Raw genomic sequence first — 22187 nt, forward strand, 5'->3', positions numbered from 1 at the left:
GGGCATGTCAGCGAAGGCCCACCACTTCAACAAACGCTCATGTCTGAGGGTGCTGACGAGGGGGAACAGGAGGTATAAGGGAACTCTCTACACTCTGCTCAATTTTGCTATGAACCTAAAACTGCTCTAAAAATAATTTTTTTTTTTTTTTGTGGTGCTAGGGATGGAACCCAGAGGCATTCTACCTCCAAGCTACACCCCCAACCCTATTTTTCATTCTTTATTTTGAAACAGGGTCTCACTAACTGCAGAGGGCTTCACTAAGTAGCTGAGGCTGCCCAGGAACCTGTGATCCTCCTGTCTCAGCCTCCCAAATACTGGGATTACAAATGTATGTCACCACGCCCGACAAAGAAATTTCTTTTTTTAGAAAAGAATTATTCTGTTATCAGGCAAAAAAAAAAAAAAAAAAAAAAAAAAAAAACCACCACAAAACCAATTACAGTTAACGTACAACTTTCAACGTCCCAAGACAAATTTCCTTGGACTCAGAGGAACAGTTTCATACTTTTGTCTGTTTCCTTATGTAAGTGGAAGGTATAATGTAAAAGATCGCCAGGCACTTGGACACGAGAACATCCTGCCTCTGAAAGTAATTTTTGCTGGTCTAAGACATCTTTGTTACCAAAGAATGCTTTCAGTATTTACAAGGAGAGCTTGTCTGTGTCAGCTGCAAAGATCTCAAAGAAACATCCCTTGGCACACCTTGACTTAGAGCACGGTGTCAGGGGACCAGTCATTTCCACGCTGGCTGGACAGTGGCCGACACTGCATGCGCTGCCCTGCAGGGCCACAGGGAGCTCACTAAACACGATGCCCTTAAGACGAAGCTCTGAAACACTGCGCAGAGTGCCACGGGCCTTACCGCTTCCCCAGGCTCAACAGGTTCCCCACCATTCGCTGTAAGACTTTCTTCACGTTGACCACGCCGTACAGCGCCGCGGTCACGTGCTGGCCGATCAGGTATTCACATTCTTTCACCGTGAGCTGCTTGCCTTTCCCAAAAGCATCTATGTAGATGTAGTCAAAGATGTCCAGGGTCGCCCTATTAGAAGAGCCAATGCCAGATGAGAGCTGAACAATTCAGTAAACCCCCCGCCAGCCCTATTTTATTTTTTATTTTGAAAGAGGGTCTTGATAAGTTGCTGAGGCTGGCCTAGAACCTGTGATCCTATCTTAGTCTCCCAAGTACTGGGATTACAGGTGCACGCCATCACACCCAGCAACAATTCAGTGTTTCAAATCCCTGTAACAGTAGCGTAAGTCCAAGGGCAACGGTTAAAACGGGGGCATCTGCACGGACTGTACCACGTCCTTGTCCACAGTTTAAAGCCTGACCCTTTACGTAAGCTCAGCTGTGTGGCCACAGTGCTCTGGTCCTGAAGACTCAGCGCCGATGTATGCCAACTAGCAGAGCTTTTCAGTAACAGTAATCCTAAAACTCACCAGAGACCTCTACCAGTGCTCAGCCGAGGAGGGGCTGAGGCCGTCCATGGCTCAGGTGAGCGGGCAGTAGCGACCCCGCTGGGGTCTTGGCACTGAGGATCTGGTGAAGCTGGGTCACCTCACCCCAGAAGGGTTCCATCCTCCACCTGTCCACCAAGGCCGCAGGCTGGGTCTTGCACTAGATCACAAGGAGCTGGCTCCTGGACGTGCACGCCAGCCCCTGTGAACTGTGGCCTCGCCCTAGGGCTGGCCCCTCGGAGGGGAGCAGCGGCACACGGCCCGAGTCCCCACTGCACCAACAAGCACACTCTCTACGAGGGCTCGTGGCGGCTCTTGTCTCAGGGATGGCCGAGATTCTTTTAGCGACTGCCTCATCTTTTGGGGGCAAAGGAGGGATACTGGGGATTAAACCCAAGGGCATTCGACTCTCCGACCTATATCCCCAGCCCTTTTCTATTTTGAAACAGGGTCTTGCTAAATTGTTGAGGCTGGCCTCAAGCCTGTGATCCTCCTATCCCAGCCTCTCGGGTACTGGAATCACAGGTGTGCAGCATTACGCCTGACTAATAGTTTCATCTTGATCTTATGCCCACTACAAATCACATAATAAATTTTCTCTTTCGCTGCTAAAAAGCCCAGTCAGATTTCTTCCTTGAGTCATGCCACTTTTAGGAGAGACCTAAGATGTAAATAAATGTTCTAGAAACAAGAAACTCAACTCTTTATTTATTTATTTTTTTTGCAGGTTTGGAGATGGAGCCCAGGGACATTTGACCTCCGAGCTACACCCCCTGCCCTATTTTTTATTCTTTATTTTGAAACCGGGTCTCACTGAGTTGCAGAGGGCCTCACTAAGTAGCTGAGGCTGTCCGCGAACCGTGATCCTCCAGGTCTCAGCCTCCCGAATGCTGGGATTACAAACGTGCGCCACCACGCCCGGCGTAGAAACTCAACTCTTTTCACGAAGATAGAATCTCTTAAGGATAAGGACACAAAAATTTGTAGACCAACATCACTTATGAGCATAAATGAAAAAATCCTGGACAAAATATGAAGATATCAAATGCAGCAATATATTTTTAAAACTAAGATTAAATTACATATACCCCAAGAATGACAAAAGAGTTGAACATTAAAATATCTATTTCTAGGGCTGGGGTATAACTCAGTGGCAGAACATGCACTTAGCACATACAAGGCTCCAAGTTCAATTTCTAGCCCCAAAATACCCAACAAAACAAAACCCAAGCCCCCCCCAAACCCATGAATCCCTTATTCCTCAATATACAGACCAAAAGAGAAAAACCATAGGTTACATGGATAGAAATCTTGGGGAAAAAGTGCTCAGATATTAATAAAAGTTAGCAAATTAACAATTTGGAAAGTAACTTTGATAATCTCAACAAAAGACACGGCCTTGAACACAGGCTGACATTTGGAAGCACTCTACCGAGAGGCGGCCCCACGCAAGGTGCCCGCTAGCACCATGTCATCCGCTTTGGACGAAAGAATCTGGCCAACAGAGTAAGGTAAGAAAAAGGAACAAACGGAAAAGGCGAGAATAAAGGATGCTGTCAGTATTCACAGACACGACTATCAACATGAAAAACCAATAGTTGAAAAGTTATTCACAATAACAATGTACTCAGCAAATGTGCTGAATATCAAACCTATCTGCATATATTGGCCACATCCCTGAACCTTCTCGAAACCAAACATGTAAGGTGCCTAAGAACAAACCTAAGCAGATGTTCAGCTGATGAAGGGACAAAGCTTTGGAAGGGCACACACAAGGAACTGTGTGAATGGACAGAACCAGGCTCAGAGGCTCAGCAGTGAGCAGCACAGTATCCTCAGGCTGGGCTAGAAACCCAGTCAACACCCACAGAGTTCTTGGAAACCCAATAGCCTGATTCTAAATCTGCATGGAAGAAGGAAGCTAAAGCAGCCAAGGCAGGCACACGGAGGCCAACTGGACTATGTAGAAAACTGCGTTGGAGACTGCTGGGTACATGAGTACTGGGCGATCTCCTTTAATCCTCCAATAAAAACACTGACCTCATTTTATAGAGGAAGAAACCCAGAATCAGAGGCGGCCAAGGTTCAAACTCAGTCTGCCTTCAAAGCTCAAGGACTTTCTATAAACTGTTCACAAGCTCACCTAAGGCTGTCGCAGTAAATATCTCTAAGCAGTTTTAATGAACAGGATATAAATAGCTTTTTTTCCCCACTACTAAATGGCAGATTTAATGAGAAGATATTTCTACCTATGCAATGTAATAATCTCTCCCCACTGAGCTACATTCTTCAAAATAAATTTCTTATTAATAGAGACAGGGTCTCACTAGGCTGCACAAGCTGCCTTGAACTTGATGACCTTCCTGTCTCAGCCTCCCAAGTTGCTGAGATTACTAGGGGTGTGCAACCACACCTGCAATCCCAGTTCTTGGGAGGCCAAGATGGGAGGATCGTAGGTTTGCGGCCAGCCTCAGCTACTTGAGGCTCTCCGCAACTCAGTGAGACACTACTTAAAAATAAAGAATAAGAGGCTGGGTATGGTGGCTCACACTTGTAATCCCAGTATTTGGGAGGCTGAGATAGGAGGATTGGGGTTTGTGGACAGCCTCGGCTACTTAGTGAGGCCCTCCACAACATAGTGAGACCCTGTTTCAAAATAAAGAATAAAAAATAGGGCAGGAAGTGTTGCTCAGAGGTAGAGTGGTCCTGGCTTCCATCTCCAGTACTGAAAACAAACAAACAAACAAACAAGTAAGAAATAGGGCTGGGGGTGTAGCTCAGAGGTAGAATGCCCCTGGCTTCAATCCCCAGTACTTAAAAACAAAAAAGCCAGACCATAACTGAAAAGGAACATTTTGACAGATAAGTCATAAAGATAAGACAGAAGAGAACAAAACAGAACAAAATAGAACTCATTAGCCAGATCTCTAAAATCCACAGCAGCCGCGTTGCTGCCTGAAGGGGAGCTGACCCACCTGCCCGCCACTCCTTCTCGCTCAAGATGGGCACACACGTGGGAGGAAGGGGAAGACTTTATGGAAGAATGCAAGGCCAGGATTTAATAACGCTTTGATCTCCTTTGGCACGCAGGGCCTTGAGAGCCACAAGACCTTGAAGTCACAGTCTTATTTTTTAATTATCTTTCTAAGGTAACTGTGGATGCACAGCAGGCCCAAGAAATAGAGAAAGATACAGAGAACTCTTCCCCCAGTCTCCCCTGATGGTAACATTTTGTGTAATTTCCAGTACAGTACCACAACCAGAATATCCACACTGATACAGTCAGTACCCGGGTCGGCTTGGTTACACCTAATCTACCCCCTCCCCGCCCCAGGAAGCAGGCGTCCTCTCGGCACCCATCACAATGTGTCGGAGGCGGCTTACCCTTCTGCGCCTTGGCACCACCTCAGCAAGAAGTGGCTTGGGAAGTTGACGGGCTCCAGGGGGACGCCCAGCTGCCGGGCAATCGTCAGGTAGAGCAGAGACATGCTGATGGGGATTCCTGTTCTGCGGATCAAAACCTGAAGGAGAGAAGGCACTCAGTTCATCCACTCTCCATTCATTCATTCATTCATTCATTCATTCATTCATTCATGAAACGTTCTATTTTTTTTTTTTTTAAACTGGAATTGGGATTGAACCCCAGGGACTTTGGACCTCTAGGCTTACACCCCTACCCCACCCTTCATATATATATATATCTTATTTATTTATTTTTGCAGGTTTGGGGATGGAACCCAGGGGCATATGACCTCCGAGCTACACCCCCTGACCTTTACTTTGAAACAGGGTCTAAGTTCCGGAGGACCTCACTTAGTAGCTGAGGCTGTCCGCAAATCGAAATCCTCCTGTCTCAGCCTCCCGAATGCTGGGATTACAAGTGTGCCCCGCCATGTCCAGTTTATTTCTTGTTTTAAAACAAGATCTCATTAGGTTGCTAAGAGTCTCACGAAATTGCTGAGGCTGTCTTTGAACCTACAATCCTCTTGTCTCAGCCTCCCAAGTACTGAAATTATAGGTGCTCACCAATGTGCCTGGCTCCCCCCAGTCTTTTTTATTTTGAAACAGGGTCTTGCTAAGTTGCCGAGGTTCTTGCTTAGTTCCTGAGGCTGGTATTGAATTTGTGATCCTCTTGTCTCAGCCTCCCAAGTACTGAAATTATAGGTGCGTACCACTGCAGCGGGCTTACTAAAAATTCTTACTAGGTACCTACTGTGCATCAGGCATGATGCTAATTTTTGAGACTTAAGAAGATAGTTATTTTATTTATTGAGATCTGGGGTCAAAAAATATGACAGACCCGCCGGGCGTGGTGGCGCACGCTTGTAATCCCCGCGCTTGGGAGGCAGAGACAGGAGGATCGCGCAGGTTCGAAGCTAGCCGCGCGAGCTGGCTTAGGAGACCCTGTTTCCAAATAAAAAATGTAAAAATAGGTCTGGGAGGGTAGCCCGGAGGTAGAAGGGCTTCCAGGAACCCCAGTACCACCAAAAAAAAAAAAAAAAAGACAGACGGGCCAAATCCACCAATTGTTTTTATTCAGGTAGCATAAGAACTCTTGCGTTTCTTAATGTCTGAAACAACAAGAGTACTATTTCATGACACATGAGAATAGCATGACATTCAAAGGTTGATGTTCACATAGGAAGCTTTGTTGGAACATGGCTATGCGTATCGGATTTTATACGGGCGTGTCTTCTTTCACACTTAAGAAAGTACTGAGGACTTAAGAGCAGGGACCATGTGGCCTGCAAAGTCCAGGTAAATCACTGCCTGGCACTTTACACGAGGGATCCCTGGCTGGTCCCTGCCTTCTTCCAACATGAATTTTAAAACATCTCAAGGAGCTGGGCATGGTGGCACAGGCTTGTAATCCCGGTACTTGGGAGGCTGAGCCAGGAGGAGCGCGGGTTGCAGACCAACGTAGGACAAAATACAATGAAAGTAACAGGTAGAACTGGCGTGAGAAAGGAGCCAAGCGGGAAGCAAATAAAAAGTAAAGACTGCTGAGGTAGCAAAGCTGCGGCGGCAGCGTGGTGCCGGCGGCCTATTGCAGGCCAGGGCAGAGGGAGCCCAGGAGCTTCGCAGTGCGTGTAACAAGGCACAAGTGGACCCAACGCGGTCCAACACATACCCGTCTCTACTAGCAAACTTGTCTCAAGGGTTTGCAAACAACATTCCCCAAACTCAGAGTAATATCCTTATAACAGGAGAAAAACTGGGCGTGCTTCCTTGGGCACTCAAGAGATGGTAAAGACCTAACACTTGCTCTCACAAAATAGCCTATCAGAGATGAGCTTAAGCGCGCACGTGCACACACACACACACACACACACACACACACACACACACACACACAATCGTACAGTCATCTCTTAGTACCTGCAGGGAAATGGTTCCAGGACCCTACCCCCCACCCACAGACACCACACCTGTGGATGCTCAAATCCCCAAAGTGGCGTAGTGTTTGCATACAACCTCTGCATATCCTCCTCTATACTTTATTTAAAATTTTTTTTGTGTGTGTGATGGTACTGGGGTTCCTGGAAGCCCTTCTACCTCCGGGCTACACTTCCAGACCTATTTTATATTTTTTGAAACAGGGTCTCTTACGCCAGCGTGGCTGGCTTCGAACCTGCGCGATCCTCCTGTCTCCGCCTCCCGAGCGCGGGGATGACAAGCGTGCGCCACCACGCCCGGCTATACTTTAAATCATCTCTAGATGACTTATAATACCTAATACTCTATAAAGGCTATATAAATAGTTGTTGTACTAGTCAGGTAACATAAAAAAAAACCTGCATGTTTAGTACAAATGCAATTGTTATTTTCTCCCCCCAATTTTTTTTTTTTTGCGGTACCGGGGATGAAAGCCAGGGGCATGCTACCTCCAAGCTATACCCGCAGCCCTATTTTCTATTCTTTATTTTGAAACAGGGTCCTACTGAGTTGCAAAGGGTAGGGTCTCACTAAGTAGCTGAGGCTGTCCGCGCACCACAATCCTCCTGTCTCAGCCTCCCAAGTGCTGGGATTACAGGTGTGCAGCACCAGGCCTGGCTTCCACCACTGGTAACGCATGCGGATGCAGGAAGGTGCAGATTCCACACACAAACACGGAGGGCCTACTATTTTTCTTTACTACGTCCATACTTACCTGGTGCATGTATAAGTTGAGGGCATTATAATAATCCATTCGGTTCCCCTTGAACTTCAGCTGGTCGTAGAGGACATAGTTCATGGCGTCCAGCACCTGGCTCTGGAGCTCTATCTCCATTATCATGGCGGAGTCGCCTGAAACACAGAGATCTGCTCTGGGACATGCACAAAGGAGGTCACGCTGGCGCCCGAACAACCCACAGCTCAGTGACTGCCAACGGCTTAGCAATCAAGTGCTGCCCATCTAGGGAGAAGAGAGTGTATTGCAAGCCTTACATAATCCACGTAAACACGGTATCCTCTCACTTAGCACTTTTTTGGTCACATACTGGGAAAGCACTGCTGAATTTCCCAAATAAACCAACTCCTCTAGTTTTACTTTTGCAAATACAGCTGGATCCAAAGCAATTCCACACCTGCCTTGAAGGCCAGGCTGGGGTGGCGGCTGTTTATGCCCCGGAGGGCTTTGCAAACAAGCTCTACAATGCTGTCGATCTGGGCCTGGATGTCTCTGAGGCTGATGTCCGAGAGAGGGTTGCAGTACTGGTCAATATAAACGGCACCTGGAGATGAGTAAGAAACACAGAATCAAATCTCATTTCTCCCCTATTCTTACCAGCTTGCTCTTTAACCCAGGCCCCCTGGGGTGGGCCATGGCTTTCCACCAGGTAAGCTTCCTATCCTGGATGCCACGCTTTGCTGCTAACGTAGTGAGAAGGAAAGACGTCTACAACAAGGACTGTACTTCACCGTGTTGTTTTTTTGTGGTACTGGGAGTAGAACCCAGGGGTATTCTACCTCTAAGCTATACTCACTCCCAGCCCTATTTTATTTTTTTTTAATTTTGAAACAGATTCTAAGTTGCCGAGACTGGCTTTGAATGTGCGATCCTCCTGTTTGAGTATCCCAAGTACTGGGATTAGATGCATGTGCCACTGTGCCCGGCTACTATTCTTTCTTTCTTTCTTTTTTTTTTTTTTAATAAACTCAACTTTCAGAGATCATAAACTCAAAAACTTCCTATGTGGCATATTCTCATATTCTATTACGAAGAGAAATAAATGTCACAAAGGAGATCTTGTTCAGCTATTTCTTCTTTCCACTCTTTTAGAGGTTCAAAATCCAACAACTTCAAAACACTTAATAGTAAAGATCCTCTTTCTTTCTTTCTTTCCTTCTTTCTTTCTTTTTTTGCGGTACTGGGGATGGAACCCAGGGGTATTATGCCTTCCAGCTATATCCCCAGCTCTGTTTTTTATTATTTATCTTGAAACAGGGTCTCACTGAGTTGCAAAGGCCTCGCTAAGGAGCTGAGGCTGTCTGTAAACCGTCATTCTCCTGTCTCAGCCTCCCGAATGCGGGGGTGACAAGCATGTACCACCAAGCCTGGCAAGATCCTTTTTTAAAAGCTCCATTATTAAAAAAGAAGAAAGCCCTCAATGACAGGCCATTTCAACACATGATACCTCTCTAGGGTGAAAAGTAAACGGAAGTTATAGATAACTCTACCTCCAAATTAGAAACACAGTTAAAATTTAAAAAAAAAGTAGCACCTAGTTTGTATGTTTGTTTCTTTTTGTGGTACTGGGGGTAGAACCCAGGGGCTTTCTACTTCCCAGACCTATTTTATATTTTATTGGAGACTGTATCTCACTAAGCTGCTGAGAGCCTCACTAAGTAGCTGAGGCTGGCTTCCAACCTGTGCGATCCTCCTGTCCTACCCTCTCAAGTCTTGGGATTATGAGCATGCCCACCACCGGCTCAGAGATAGTCTCTTAAGCATCACTACTTGTAGCCAGGTATGGTGGTGCAGGTCTGTAATCCCAGGACTCGGAAGGCTGAGACAGGAGGATCCCAGGCTCAAGGCCAGTCCTAGTAACTTGGTGAGACCCTCGGAAACTCAGTAAATCCTCTTTCAAAGCAAAACAAATAAATAAGGCTGGAGGATAACTTGGAAGTAGAATGTCCCAGGTTTACTCCCTAGGATGGAAGAAAAAAGCCACTCTCTTCACAGCCCGAGACCAAAGGACTAACATCTTCACTCGGTCATGGGACATTTCCACTTGGGAAACTTAAGTCATTTTAAATTCAAGAGATCACAGATTGACAGATTGACCCCCAAGATCCTTTTTTTTTGTACTGGGAATTGAACCCAGGGGCATTCTAACTGAGCTGCACCTCCAACCATGATTACATTCTGAAACAGAGTCTCACTAGGTTGTTGAGAGCCTTGTGAGTTTGCTGAGACTGGCTCTGAACCTGCGACTCCTGTCTCAGCTCCCCAAGTACTGTGATTACAGGACTGTGCCCAACTCGGCCAGGATCTGGACTACCCTACCAACACTCCAAGGAGCTGAAAGATGGATAGACACAGAGACCTAGCCGCCACTCCTGCCGCGGCCACTAGCCGGGGTCTGGCCCCGGCCCGCGTGGAGGCTGAAGGCGCTCGTGCTGTCTAGGTGGCTATCCCGACGCTGGCCTCCGAGCGCCTCCAATGGCATCACTACCACTGCTCTGGTCAGGCACAAGCTTCAAACCCTGGAGCCGGGGTCCACCCACGCAGCGGCCACTCAGCTACCTAAGACCCCTTCAATGCCTAAGAGCAGGGGTCCTTAAAATTCTAATATATATCTGAAGAATGAAACAAACATTTGTTTCCAAACATATGCCACATAAAATAAAGCTCGTTATGCTACCCTAACTGTGAAACCAAGAGAAGACAGGCTGATCCCAACTCTAGTACGTGTATGACAAGATTCAAGGGTGCTGAGGATACTTGATTTTAATCAACTGAAACAGAGTTTTCATTTCCCTTGGATAATGAGATTTTTATACAATTACCAAAAACCTACACTAGACATCGTATGATATACACTGGTCTTAACTTCTTAAGTCCCACGGTTCCTTATGTGAGACATCTATAAACACATAAATTGAAGCAGGGTGTGGTGGCACACTCCTGTAATACCAGTACTTGGGAGGCTGAGACTGAAGGATCACAAGTTTGAGGCCAGCCTCAGAAACTTAGCAACACCCTATTTCCAAATAAAATAATACAAAGAGAGCCAAGCGTGGTGGCACACGCTTGTGACCCCAGCATTTGGGAGGCTGAGACTGGAGGATCACAGTTCGTGGCCAGCCTCAGCTACTGAGTGAGGCCCTTTGCAACCTAGTGAGACTCCAGTTTCAAGATAAAGAATAAAATATTGGGCTGGGGGTGTAGTTCAGATGCAGAATGACCCTGGGTTTCATCCCCAGTACTGCAAAAAAAAAAAAAAAAAGGTACCTCAGTCATAAAACAGCCCTTAGTTCAATCCCCAATAGTAAAAAAAAAAAACTTAAATTATGAAACAAGTATACTATTTATAATAACTTAAAACCTATTGCTTTTAGAGTTTCTACTCTTTTAAGGAAAATAGATTAGTGTTTGAAAAAAATCCATTTTTAAATTTATATTTTGAAAAAATATACACATATAAAAGGATATATAAGCTCTAGATTATGATTTCTATTTAATCTATTTTAATTCATCTGGGTCAATTCTGTTGAAATATTCACAGAATTGAAAACTTGAGACTTAAAGGATTACCGAAAGGACCTGGAACAAAAGACTCTAATGACTAGTTTATAAAAAAAAGTATGCCAGGCATGGTGGTGCACGCTTGTAATCCCAGCACTCGGGAGGCAGAGATGGGAGGATCGCGGTTCGCAGACAGCGTCAGCTACTATTTAGTGAAGCCCTCTACAACTCAGTGAGACCCGTTTCATACATAAAAAGGACTAAAAAATAGGGCTGGGGGTGCAGCTCGAAGGTAGAATGCCCCTGGGTTGCACCCCCAGTACCATTAAAAAAAGCATAAATGGAAACAGAAAGGATGGGAGGCGGCTGACCACAAAGCGCAGCCAGCAAAGCCTGCAGTGCCGAGCTGGACAGAAGTGAGACGGCCGACTGGGGTGAGCGGGATTTGGAGAGGGAAGCTGAGAGGGCGACCAGCACTGAGGAAGCGAAGCCAAGGTCTCTGAAGGGCTGGCTGGAGCAAAGGCAGCTTCTGAAGAACATGGGAAAGGTGTGCAGTTGGGCAGGGGACGGGGAGGACTGAATTAGAGAGGGCACTGAACGCAAGCAGGGACTTTAAAAGCAGGTCAGCCTCCCACACCGCAGGTTTCACAAGGAGTGCCAAGAAGACGGGGCTGTGGTGCATGCCAGTAATCCCTGTACTTGGGAGGCTGGGTGAAGAGGACAGCAAGGTCAAGGCTAGCCTGGGCGATTTAGTGAGACCCTCTCACAAGGAACAGACAGGGCCAGGGGTGTAGTTCCCCTGGTTCTATGCAGTGGCACACACACTGGGATTTTGTTTTGATTAGCTTGGATGCTGGCTGCCTCGAGGGCGCGGCGCTCAGGAAAGCAGGTATGCCTCCGAATGCTGTTCCTGGGAGAAGTGCTGAGGGCCCATGTGAGAACAGCAATCAACGGAGACAGGACTATGACCACGGGACCATGGGACTGGGGAAATCACTGGGGACAGGGGAGCAAAGTCAATGTGTATTTTCTAGTCATAACTTATGGGAGTGTTTGTGCAATACTCTAGGAATTAAAAGTTTTTTTTTAAAAAATTGCAGTCACATTTTGTTCCTGTTCAACCTTTGAAGAACACAAAGTCATCGTCATGCCTGCCCACTCAATTCCTTTCTCCTCAGCACAGCTCATGCGCAGGGACATTCTGTCCTCATTAAACCACTGAGGTTAAGGGATGTGCTCAAGGTTACACAGATAGAGAACTGGATACGCTTATCTCTGACTTGGAAACGATGCCTTAAAGCTTAGAACAAGGCATTCTCTTCATTAGCCTGCACTTTGAACAATGCATCTTTAGAAATACTCTTTAGCCAACAGATAAAGAAGTTAACAGAATGTATCTCAGAAGCTCACTGACACCCACCTCGAGGCCACACGGTACGGCTCCTCCCGCTCCACCGCAAGGGTGGTTCCCTCTCCTGCCCTTGCCCAGCTACCTCCTGAGACCCCTGGCCGCAAGCACAGGAGAGACCCACCTTCAAGATAGGATTCATAGTCATCAGGCTGCTGCAGGAAAGCCTTAAGATTATTTAAAATTTTCTGTTGCCGTAAGTAGTAAAGAATTTTTTTTGCGTAGTATTTCCAGGTCAAAGCTTTTCTGGAAAAACAAAACACAAGAAGTGGGTAACAGTGAAGATTTAGACACTCTCAGTCATCTACTTTTTCCTCACATTCATCATACTCTGCCGTCTCTTTAACAGGACGCCAGAACGGGCGCGCTACATCTTTTTTGTCTGGGCACTAGGGTTGGAACCCAGGGGTGCTCTACAACAGAGACACCCCCAGTCATGTTTACTTATTTTGAGACAGGGACCTGCTAAGTTGCCCAGGCTGGCCTCGAACTCCTGTAAGAATCACATTCTACACCTTCATGGCCATCACTTTCTTTTCTCTGTAGTATGACCACCAAATGTGCACGTGAAACATGCTAGCTTATTTCGAGGTCTTTAAAATCTTTTGACCAATAGGACCCCCCCCTCCATCTTTTTTCCCCTTGTGTTTTCTTTGTTGAAGAGAGCAGTTGTTTGACCTGTACTTCCCACAGTCTGAAATCTGCTAATTCCATCCACCTGCTACGATTTAACATGTTCTTCTAAAGTTCCCGTTAGAAGATGGATACCGAGGCTCGAGCAGATTCAGATGCCCCTCACGGGTAAGACACTCCCAGGAAGGGGCGCGGTCCTGCGTGACCCTGCGCCAGGAGATGCTGAGGCCTGCGAGTCTAACGCTGGCAGCCACTGCAACTGGACCCCGGGTCTGCTCATTCCTTAAAGGTTATAAACTGGCGATATTCTAAGTGACCAACGCTTCTTTGCTTATTAATTGGAATGTATCCATAAAGAAACGCACACTCATTTATTATTAGGTTCCCTGATGGTATAATATATAGGAACGACGAGAAAAACGTTCCTTTTATTTCATTTATTCATAATTTTTAAAAAGAATGATCTGAGTTCCTATTATCTTGCAATTAGTCTCTATTATGTTGACCAATTAGTTTTTAAAGAATACTCGTATGAACTCATGCAGCTAAACCCATCGGTGTGCTCTAGTCCACGGCCCTTCTGTGTACACTGACGCTCGCAGCACCACGTCCTGCGGCCGGCCGCCTCCTCAGTGCCGCCCCATCTCTGTGCTGGGGAGCACGGTCATTACCTGCTGCCTGGTTCCAGTCTCCAATATGCTCCAGGCCCGTTGCTCACGTGTCTTGCTCTGGACCTAGACTCAACCACTTCTCCTAAAGCCCTGGCTTCTTGTGGAGGGAAATGATATCTAAATATCATAATCTGGATAGCAAGGAAGATTATTTCTACTGGGTTGGTTTTTATTTCTACACCTTTCCTGTGAACAGGACTAATGAGTACTGCCTGTACATATACACATAGGTCTACACACGGCTACATATATTTAGGTATGAAATACCTCATGCGTTCACACTGACACTTATATTTCCTTTATTCCAGGAGAATTCTGCTTCTCCCTGATACCAGACGGCAGAAGTAGGATATCACACAGTATCTACCTGCTTTACTGTACCTCTGGCTCACAGTTACACACACCAGCCTCAGAACAGTAAGCACCGACATCCTCACGGCTATGTGAGTAGACAGCTGGACAGCGTGCACGTTCTTTGCCACTCTACTGTCCACAGTTTTCTGCGTTTAACAACGCACTAAGTCTGCACTGTCAGGCTTATGACCATTACATATTCAATACTTTCCCCCTACAACCCTCCTTTTGAGTTTAATTCTACAAGTGAATATTTACTTAATGTTCACCACTCGTCCTCCGTCAGTGTATCTCTGGGGTTTTTTTGGTGATACCGGGGACTGAACCTAGGGGCATCTACCTCCCAGCCACACCCCCACCCCTATTTATTTATAAAAAAATTTTTTTTATGGTACTGGGGATGGAACCCAGGGGCATTCTACCCCCCGAGCTACACCCCAGGCCCTATTCTTTAGTTGCAAAGGACCTAAGTAGCTGAGGCTGTCTGCAAACCCGTGATCCTCCTGTCTCAGCTTCCCAAGTACTGGGATTACTGCTTGTATCTGTTTTCTTTTTCTTTTTTTTTTTTTGAGTGTTTAGGGCTTATTTCCTAGCAGACTTGTCAGAAAAGTACCCAAACAGTTCTTCCAAGTTTATAAGTTTGCCTGCAGTTTTTATATTTGAAAATCAGTTTGGCTGGATATAAAAATGCTTGGCTTGACACTTTAAGTTTTTGAGTACCCACCCCCAACGTGGCATAAAACATTGCTGTTGAAAAATCTGATGATATATTCTGATTTTCATTCCCTTATAAGTGACTTCATGTCTTTGGCTTGGATGACCAAAGGACTTTCTCTTTAAAATCCAGTAATTCTATTGAAATATGCCTCAGTTATTGGTCTCGTTTTTCTCAGTTAAAATATATACTTTTAATATGTTGTTTCAAACATTTATTGCAGGATGTACTTTTCAAAGACCAAACAGAACATCACATAAGCTTTAACACTTATACCTCTTTCCCCTCCTATGCTTTCTAGAACCCAACAGGAATTCCAAAATATTTTAAGATGTATTCTCTGACATTTAAAGTAACACAGGCCACGTGTTAGTTCACGCCTGTAATCCCAGTATTTGGGAGGATGAAACAGGAGGACTGCAGGTTTGAGGCCAGCCTCAGCAACTTAGAGAGACTCAGCAATTTAGCAAGACCCTGCTTCAAAATAAAACATAACACAGGATGGAGGTGTAGCTCTGAGGTGAGTCCCTGGGTTTGGTCCCCGTTCCCTCCAACCCACAAACAAAACAAAGCCCTGTTCAAGGCTCAAAATACATCTCAGGCATCAGGCTGAGAGGTAGTGCGTTTACGGTATTTATTTCTAATAAACAGTTAACGTTTTCACTGGCTCTGCCTGACAGGTCTGCTATTTTACTGAACATTGCTTTCAACAGTGGATTCAAGTTTTCTCACGATCGTTGGCCACGCGGACCCGCTCTTCTGTAACTCCTGTTCTCCTGTTACTTTGTACGTTTTCGATTTCATTTTGAAATTCGTAAGAGCAGTACAGCCTTTATGTTTCCTTTGGTCATACAGAAGTTTATTTTATCCCCAAATAACGTCTGTTCTTTTGCCGCTCCCATACTACCAGTCTTGATTACGGAGGGTCCCCTAAAAGTCCCCTGCTTCCTTGAGGAATTGTCATTATGACCATCTCAGTCTCCGCTGTTAATCCTTTGGAACTTATTTTGTGTGTATGACCCAGGTTTTCCTTTGCTCCACAGGGACATTTAATCATACGCAGCACCATTTATCAAACCATCCACTTCCCCTAACAGCTTAAACATATTTATCTCTTATTTAGGGACATGTTTCTGAATTCTTTGCTACTGATGTTTGCATGTTATCTATTTTATTTAAACACTGTACTGCTGATTACAAACAGCTATAGGACATGTTCTAATATCTCATGATGCATATTTCCCGTTATGATTATGCTTATTTTTTGTGGTTTTGGGATTGAACCTAGGTCCTTGGGCATGCCAGGCAAGCACACAACCACATTTCAGGCCCTATTATAACTGCGTAAACATATTCTTTTCTGTCCTTTCTTGTGAACTTACTCTTCTGTACATATTTTGGGTTGGTATTTTCCAATTTAAAAAAAAATTAAAAGCCTCCCCTCCCCAAATCTTGGTTGGATCCTAATTAGAGTGGTACTAACTTAATGTGGGGAGGACCAGCAATTTTTGTGATAAGAAGTCTTTGTGTGCAAGGAAACGCTATGCTTTTCCCTCCTTCCCCTTCTTTTTGATCATACTGGGGACTGGACCTAGGGGCATTCTACTTGTATGCCATACCCCCCAGTTCTATTTTATTTATTATTTATCTTGAAGCAGGACCTAAGTTGCCACATGCTGCTCGCCTTGAACCTGTGATCCCCTCTCAGACTCCCAAGTACTGGGATTACAGATGTGCACCACTGTGCCCAGCAAGGGCATGCTATTTCTTACTTATACTTTTCAATAATATAGTCTCATCTAGGGAACCCATTCCCAAAAATAGGTTTAGAAATGGATCCACTACAGACATTACCCTTCACTATGAAACAAAAAGAAAGTGGTTGCCCATCAATAGGTGAAAGGATAGAACCCAGGGGCATTCTACCTCCAAGCTACACCCCCCTGCCCAATTTTTTGTTCTTTATTTTTTGGAAACAGGGTCTCACTGAGTTGCGGAGGGCCTAAGTAACTGAGGGTGTCCACGAACCGCGATCCTCTGGTCTCAGCCTCCCGAATGCTGGGATTCCAAGCGTGCGCCGCCACGCCCAGCTAAACTATGGTATGGTACTACAAAATAGTAGCCAGCGTTAACTAAAGTGAGTCTGACCGCATACCAGCTGATTTCCCTAAAGTAATACCTGAGTGAGGAAATAAGCATATAGAAAAGTACAGACTATACGATCCCACTTTGTTGAAACAATGATCTCTCTTTCCCTTCCTCACATACATACCACTATTAGCGCTCAAGAATAGCATATAATTTGTTAGCAAGATGTACGGGAGCAGGGGCAGGGAAGGCCAGTGAGAAAGGAGGGAGGCATGGAGAGACAGCATAAACGAGAAAAAGCAAAGTCCACACCAATCATCAAGCAAGAGCAACCAGTAGAGCACGCGTGAGATCACTGTGTATTTAGCAGTATATGCATAATGTGTAAAACTCAAGTCAGCTCTTATTTTTAAGGCTGTGCAATACTATTAGATCATACTTCAATTCATTTATAGATAAACCAAAATAGAAACAGGAAGACGACCTCTGCATCTGAACTCATCCGAGGCCTGGCATAGTGACCTGTCTTACCTCTCCTTGTTCCACTGACAGGCATTTACCTCTTCTAAATCCCTTTAGAAACAACAACCAGAACATTGAATGCCTTGTTTGTGAGCTATTTCCCAATGTTTCTCTTAAGGAAGATGCTAAACTAGCATTCTTATTTTCTATTGCCAGTAAAGTTTTCCAAACTTTTAGAGCAGAAAATCTTTCCCACAGGCAGTCAGGCTGGAAGCCAACTCATCTTTCAAGTACACTGGAAATTAACCTTCTCAGTAGTGAAGGTGAGGCATAAAACATCTGAAACAACTACTAAGACATAATGTACTCTTCCTAATGAAGACAGGAACTACGGGACTGAGAGAAAAGAGGCTCAAATAGCTACCATGTTCAAGATCAAGGTAAGATCCTGAAATTGTAAACAACAAAATCGCCCATTAAGACGGGATTTGCATGTAAACTCTCCATCTTCCCTATGCTTTAAACCATCTCTGTATTGCATATAATACCCAGTACTATGTACACCCTATATAAACAGTTACATCATTCTTCTTCTGTTTTATTCAGTACTGGAGATTGAACCCAGGGGCATTGTACCACTGAGCTACACCCTTCGTCTTATTTACCGATTCACTTATTTTGGTAGTACTGGGGGTTTGAATCCAGGGGCACTCTGCCTCTAAGCTATACCCTCAGGCCTATTTTATTTTTTATTCTGAAAAAAAGATCTCACTAAGTTTCGGAGCACCTCACTATGTTACTGTGGCTGGCTGCAAGCCTATGATCCTCCTATCTCAGCCTCCCAAGTTATTTATTTTTGAAATAGGGTCTCATGAAGTTGCTGAGGGCCGCCATAAACTGCTAAGGCTGACCTCAAACCTGTGATCCTCCTGTCTCAGTACTGAGATTACAGACATGTGCCACCACACCCAGCTTATTATATTGATTAGGGATAATGACAAGAAAAAAAAAGTTCGCATATGTTGAGTACTGACACAGTTTTTCCCTAAATATTTTTGACAAAAGGTTGAATTCATGAATGAGGAACCCATGGGTACAGACTGCTAATTGTGTATATCAATTATCTTGGCATAAAACCTCATATACATAAAGTTTTTCAAATCTCCTGACTACAGCAATACATGAAATACTTGAAAACATACATTGCAGGATTTGATTGCATACAAATTACAACAATCTACTCTGGGGTAGCTGGTATTAAAACAGAAAACATCCCTGTAAGCTACGGCTTACCTTCCTTCCATATTTAGGATGCACACCAGTTCATCCTCAAAAAATATCTCTGGTCCCTCAAGGTTTTCAATGTCACTGAAGCCGTTACAAGGAACCTATGGAGAAGACAGACGAAGGCAGGCCTCAGTTGCAAGTACCAATGTACTTGTCACCCACTCTGACACAAATCCCAGTCACAAGCAAAGACACTGTCTTCAGTGGATAATGGTAACAGTTATTCTACAGGACCTCACTACTTGCCAGGGGTAGAAAGTAACATAGAAAGAAACAATAATTTGTTTAGATATCCTTGTTACTTGTACATTAATTACCTTATACACTGGGATTTCTGAAACTGGTAATTCAGAAGTTTTTCTTTCTTTTTTGTGGTACTGGGATTGAACCCAGGACATTCTACCTCTGAGCTACACCCCCGGCCCTATTTTTTATTCTGTATTTTGAAACAGGGTCTCACTAAGTTGTCAAGGGCCTCGCTAAGTAGCTGAGGTTGGCTGCAAACTTGCGATTTCTCTGTCTTAGCCTCCTGAACCTGTGATCTTTCTGTCTCAGCCTCCTCAGTACTGTGATTACCAGCGTGTACCATCATGTCCAGCTAATTCAGAATTTTAATGTGAAGAAAAACGGCTCCCAAGGACAAGAGCTACAAAATTTCATAATTTAACGGTCAAGTATGAAGGCAGATGCAAAGTTCAGCCTGGAGCTGCAGGCGCTCCATAACCACCACGGAGGTGTTTTCTCCTTTGGAAGTGGGGTGGGGTACAACGATCCTCTCAGTTAAAGTACTATGACTTCCCCCACTTTTCTATTTGAAAGCAGCCGGGATGTTTCAGGTCGACCTGTGAGCACGTGGAAATCCTCAGAACACAAGGTCCTGAGCCAAGGCAACCGCCCACCCACAGATCAACAGTGAGCACGTGCCCGCTGTGCTCCCGGTCCTTGACAGACTTCTAATTAAGTAGTGGTCCAGGGAAAGAGGGGGCACAATCCATCATTATCAGACAAAAGTGCAGGCTGAAAAAACGCACAAAACCCAGCTGGACTAGAAGTAGAGGTTGAAACTAGTAGCCCATGACCGACTGCACCAAATACACCTTGCACCAAAATACCTGTGTGTGCAAACACATTTAAACCGGGATTTACCATTTGTGATTATGAATTAACCAGGGCACAGCCTCCAAAACAGAACCCAAATTGTGTTCATTCTAACATTAATGGAAATGAATACTACACAAGGAATGTAAATTTTTATTCCTCATAGGTAAGTAAGTTCAAAATTTCCCTTTCAAAATTTGAAACACCTTAAAGACATTTCAAATGGATAAACCCCATTAACTGACAATAGTTAAAACTAGAAATCAGAAGTTTCAGTAAATAATCTTCAATAAATCAGAATAGGTGGCTCGGCGTGGTGGCACACACTTGTAATCCCAGTACTTGGGAGGCTGAAACAGGAGGATGGAGGTTTGCCCCAGACTCAGCTACCTCATGATGCCCTCAGCAACTTAGTGACACTCTATTTCAAAATAAAGAATAAAATATAGGGCTGGGGATGTAGCTCAGAAGACTCCTTGGTTCAATCCCCAGTACCACGCACACACACAAAAATCACAATAGTAAAATAAGTTAGGTTAATTGTTGACCCCCAATCAGATATGAAAATCCAGGAGTTTGATGAATTAAAAATATGAGAATGGAGCCAGGCACAGCGGCACGCTCCTGTAATTTCAGTGCTTAGAAAACCGCAGAGCATAGCAGGTTCAAGGCTAGGCGGAGTAATTTAGCAAGAGCCTGTTTCAAAATAACAGATAAAATGGGGCTGGGGGGCGTGGCTCGGAGGTAGAATGCCCCTGGGTTCAATTCCAGTGCCACCAAAATACATATTTATTCATTTCAGAATGGCTATCATCCCGAGTTACAAAAAAATCAGGAATGGATACACAAACTTTGAAGACATTTTAGAAAAAAAAACAAAACAAAACAAAACCACCACAACAAAAACACGCATTTCTGCAACGTTCAAAAAAAAAAAAAAAATCTTTTTAGAGATAATCAATGCAAGTCAATTTTATTTGAGGGAACGACAACTGCTTTATAGGTCCTCTGTTACCTTCACAAATAATGCAGTTCGCTTCTGGGTAGAAACTGCAAAGCCAGAGAGAGCTATATTAATTTTGTCAACAATCCTGGGAAAATAACCGGGAGAGATTTATAGTGCTCCATCATTAATGGCTCCCCGTATCATGCGGAGGACGCGAGGCATACTGAAAAAAGCCCATCTGGATTCCCTCCACATCGTGCTGCGCGTGGCTCTCTACTCTCTCCACCCCCATATTCATTCTCATTCTCTCTCTCTCTCTCTCTCTCTCTCTCTCTCTCTCTCTCTCTCTAGGAAAGTGAAGCTGGCAGGGACAAATGGCTTCGTGTTGTTGGACAGGAGGGAGAGGGCACAATGACGCTCAGAGCCCTGGAAGTCAGGGACCGTGCGGCCACTGAGAAGGCAGCTATGGACAGACAAGGGCTGGATGAGCTAAAAGCCCCCAGACCCAGAGACACCACGACCGGGCGAGCGCCCCACCCGCAGATCCTTACGTGTTCGGAAAAGAACCTCTTGGAGAAGGAGGCTACGATCTTCCGGGCTTCTAAGCCAGCTTTTTGCCGAACTTTATATTCCTCCAACCAATTGACGTAGTCGGTGGGGCTGTAGTGTTTCATAAGGGAAGGCCACCTACAGGGAGAGAGACACCCCCTTGAGCTTCGCGGGGACCCGCGGGCGCGGCAGCGATGGGCGGTCTGCTGGGAGGCTGAGATGCCGGGCGGCGCAGCGGGTCCAAGCCTCCCCCGGGCGTCCACGCACGCACCCATCCCGCGCCGCGCCCTTGGCGTGGCGACGCGGGCCCCCGGCCCCCCATCTCCCCGGCGAGGGCCGTGGGGCCGGCCACCACAACGCGGATGACAATGACAGCTGGCGAGCGCCGGGCCTGCGCGCCGGCCCCGGCATGGCGTCCCCCCCGGCGGCTCCCGCGCCCAAGGTCACCGGGGGGCGCCCGGCGCGGACCCCGGCCCGGCCGCCGCGTCGCGGGCCCGCGAGCCCTCGGCACAAAAGGAGCGCGCAGGAGACGCGGGCCGCCGCCGGGGCCGAGTCCGCGGCCTGCGCTCGGGGCGGCGGGGCGGCGGCGCGGCTCACCTCACCCGGAACTGCTCCTTCCACACCTTCCCGCTGCTCTGGCACACCTCGCGCAGCCGCCGGCAGGTGCTGGACACGCGGCCCACGTCGGTGGCCGTCAGCGAGCCGCAGCACAGGATGTACTCCAGCACCTCGCCGGGCAGGCTCACCAGGCCGCCCGGGCCCGCCGCCTCGGGCGCGGCCTCCTCCGCCGGCGCCGGCGCCACCTCCATCGCGCTGTCGACCGCCGCCGCCGCCGCCAT

At 46.1% G+C, this 22187-nt stretch overlaps 1 protein-coding gene across 1 annotated transcript in view; it reads right to left on the reverse strand.

The window, feature by feature from the left end:
* The window catches only part of FBXO21 (F-box protein 21), a gene marked incomplete at both ends in the record, with an annotated part of 37577 nt that extends 15390 nt beyond the window's left edge, over nucleotides 1–22187 (reverse strand). Inside the window, 8 exons of the mRNA XM_080717729.1 lie at nucleotides 866–1045; nucleotides 4849–4985; nucleotides 7616–7752; nucleotides 8034–8180; nucleotides 12670–12791; nucleotides 18762–18856; nucleotides 21351–21486; nucleotides 21946–22187. Coding sequence (XP_080573855.1) covers nucleotides 866–1045; nucleotides 4849–4985; nucleotides 7616–7752; nucleotides 8034–8180; nucleotides 12670–12791; nucleotides 18762–18856; nucleotides 21351–21486; nucleotides 21946–22187 — 1196 coding nt within the window. The remainder of the gene's footprint in view (nucleotides 1–865; nucleotides 1046–4848; nucleotides 4986–7615; nucleotides 7753–8033; nucleotides 8181–12669; nucleotides 12792–18761; nucleotides 18857–21350; nucleotides 21487–21945) is intronic.

This window comes from Muscardinus avellanarius (genome assembly GCF_963383645.1).
Source record: "Muscardinus avellanarius genome assembly, chromosome: 21".
In the NCBI taxonomy this organism is placed as follows: Eukaryota; Metazoa; Chordata; class Mammalia; order Rodentia; family Gliridae; genus Muscardinus; species Muscardinus avellanarius.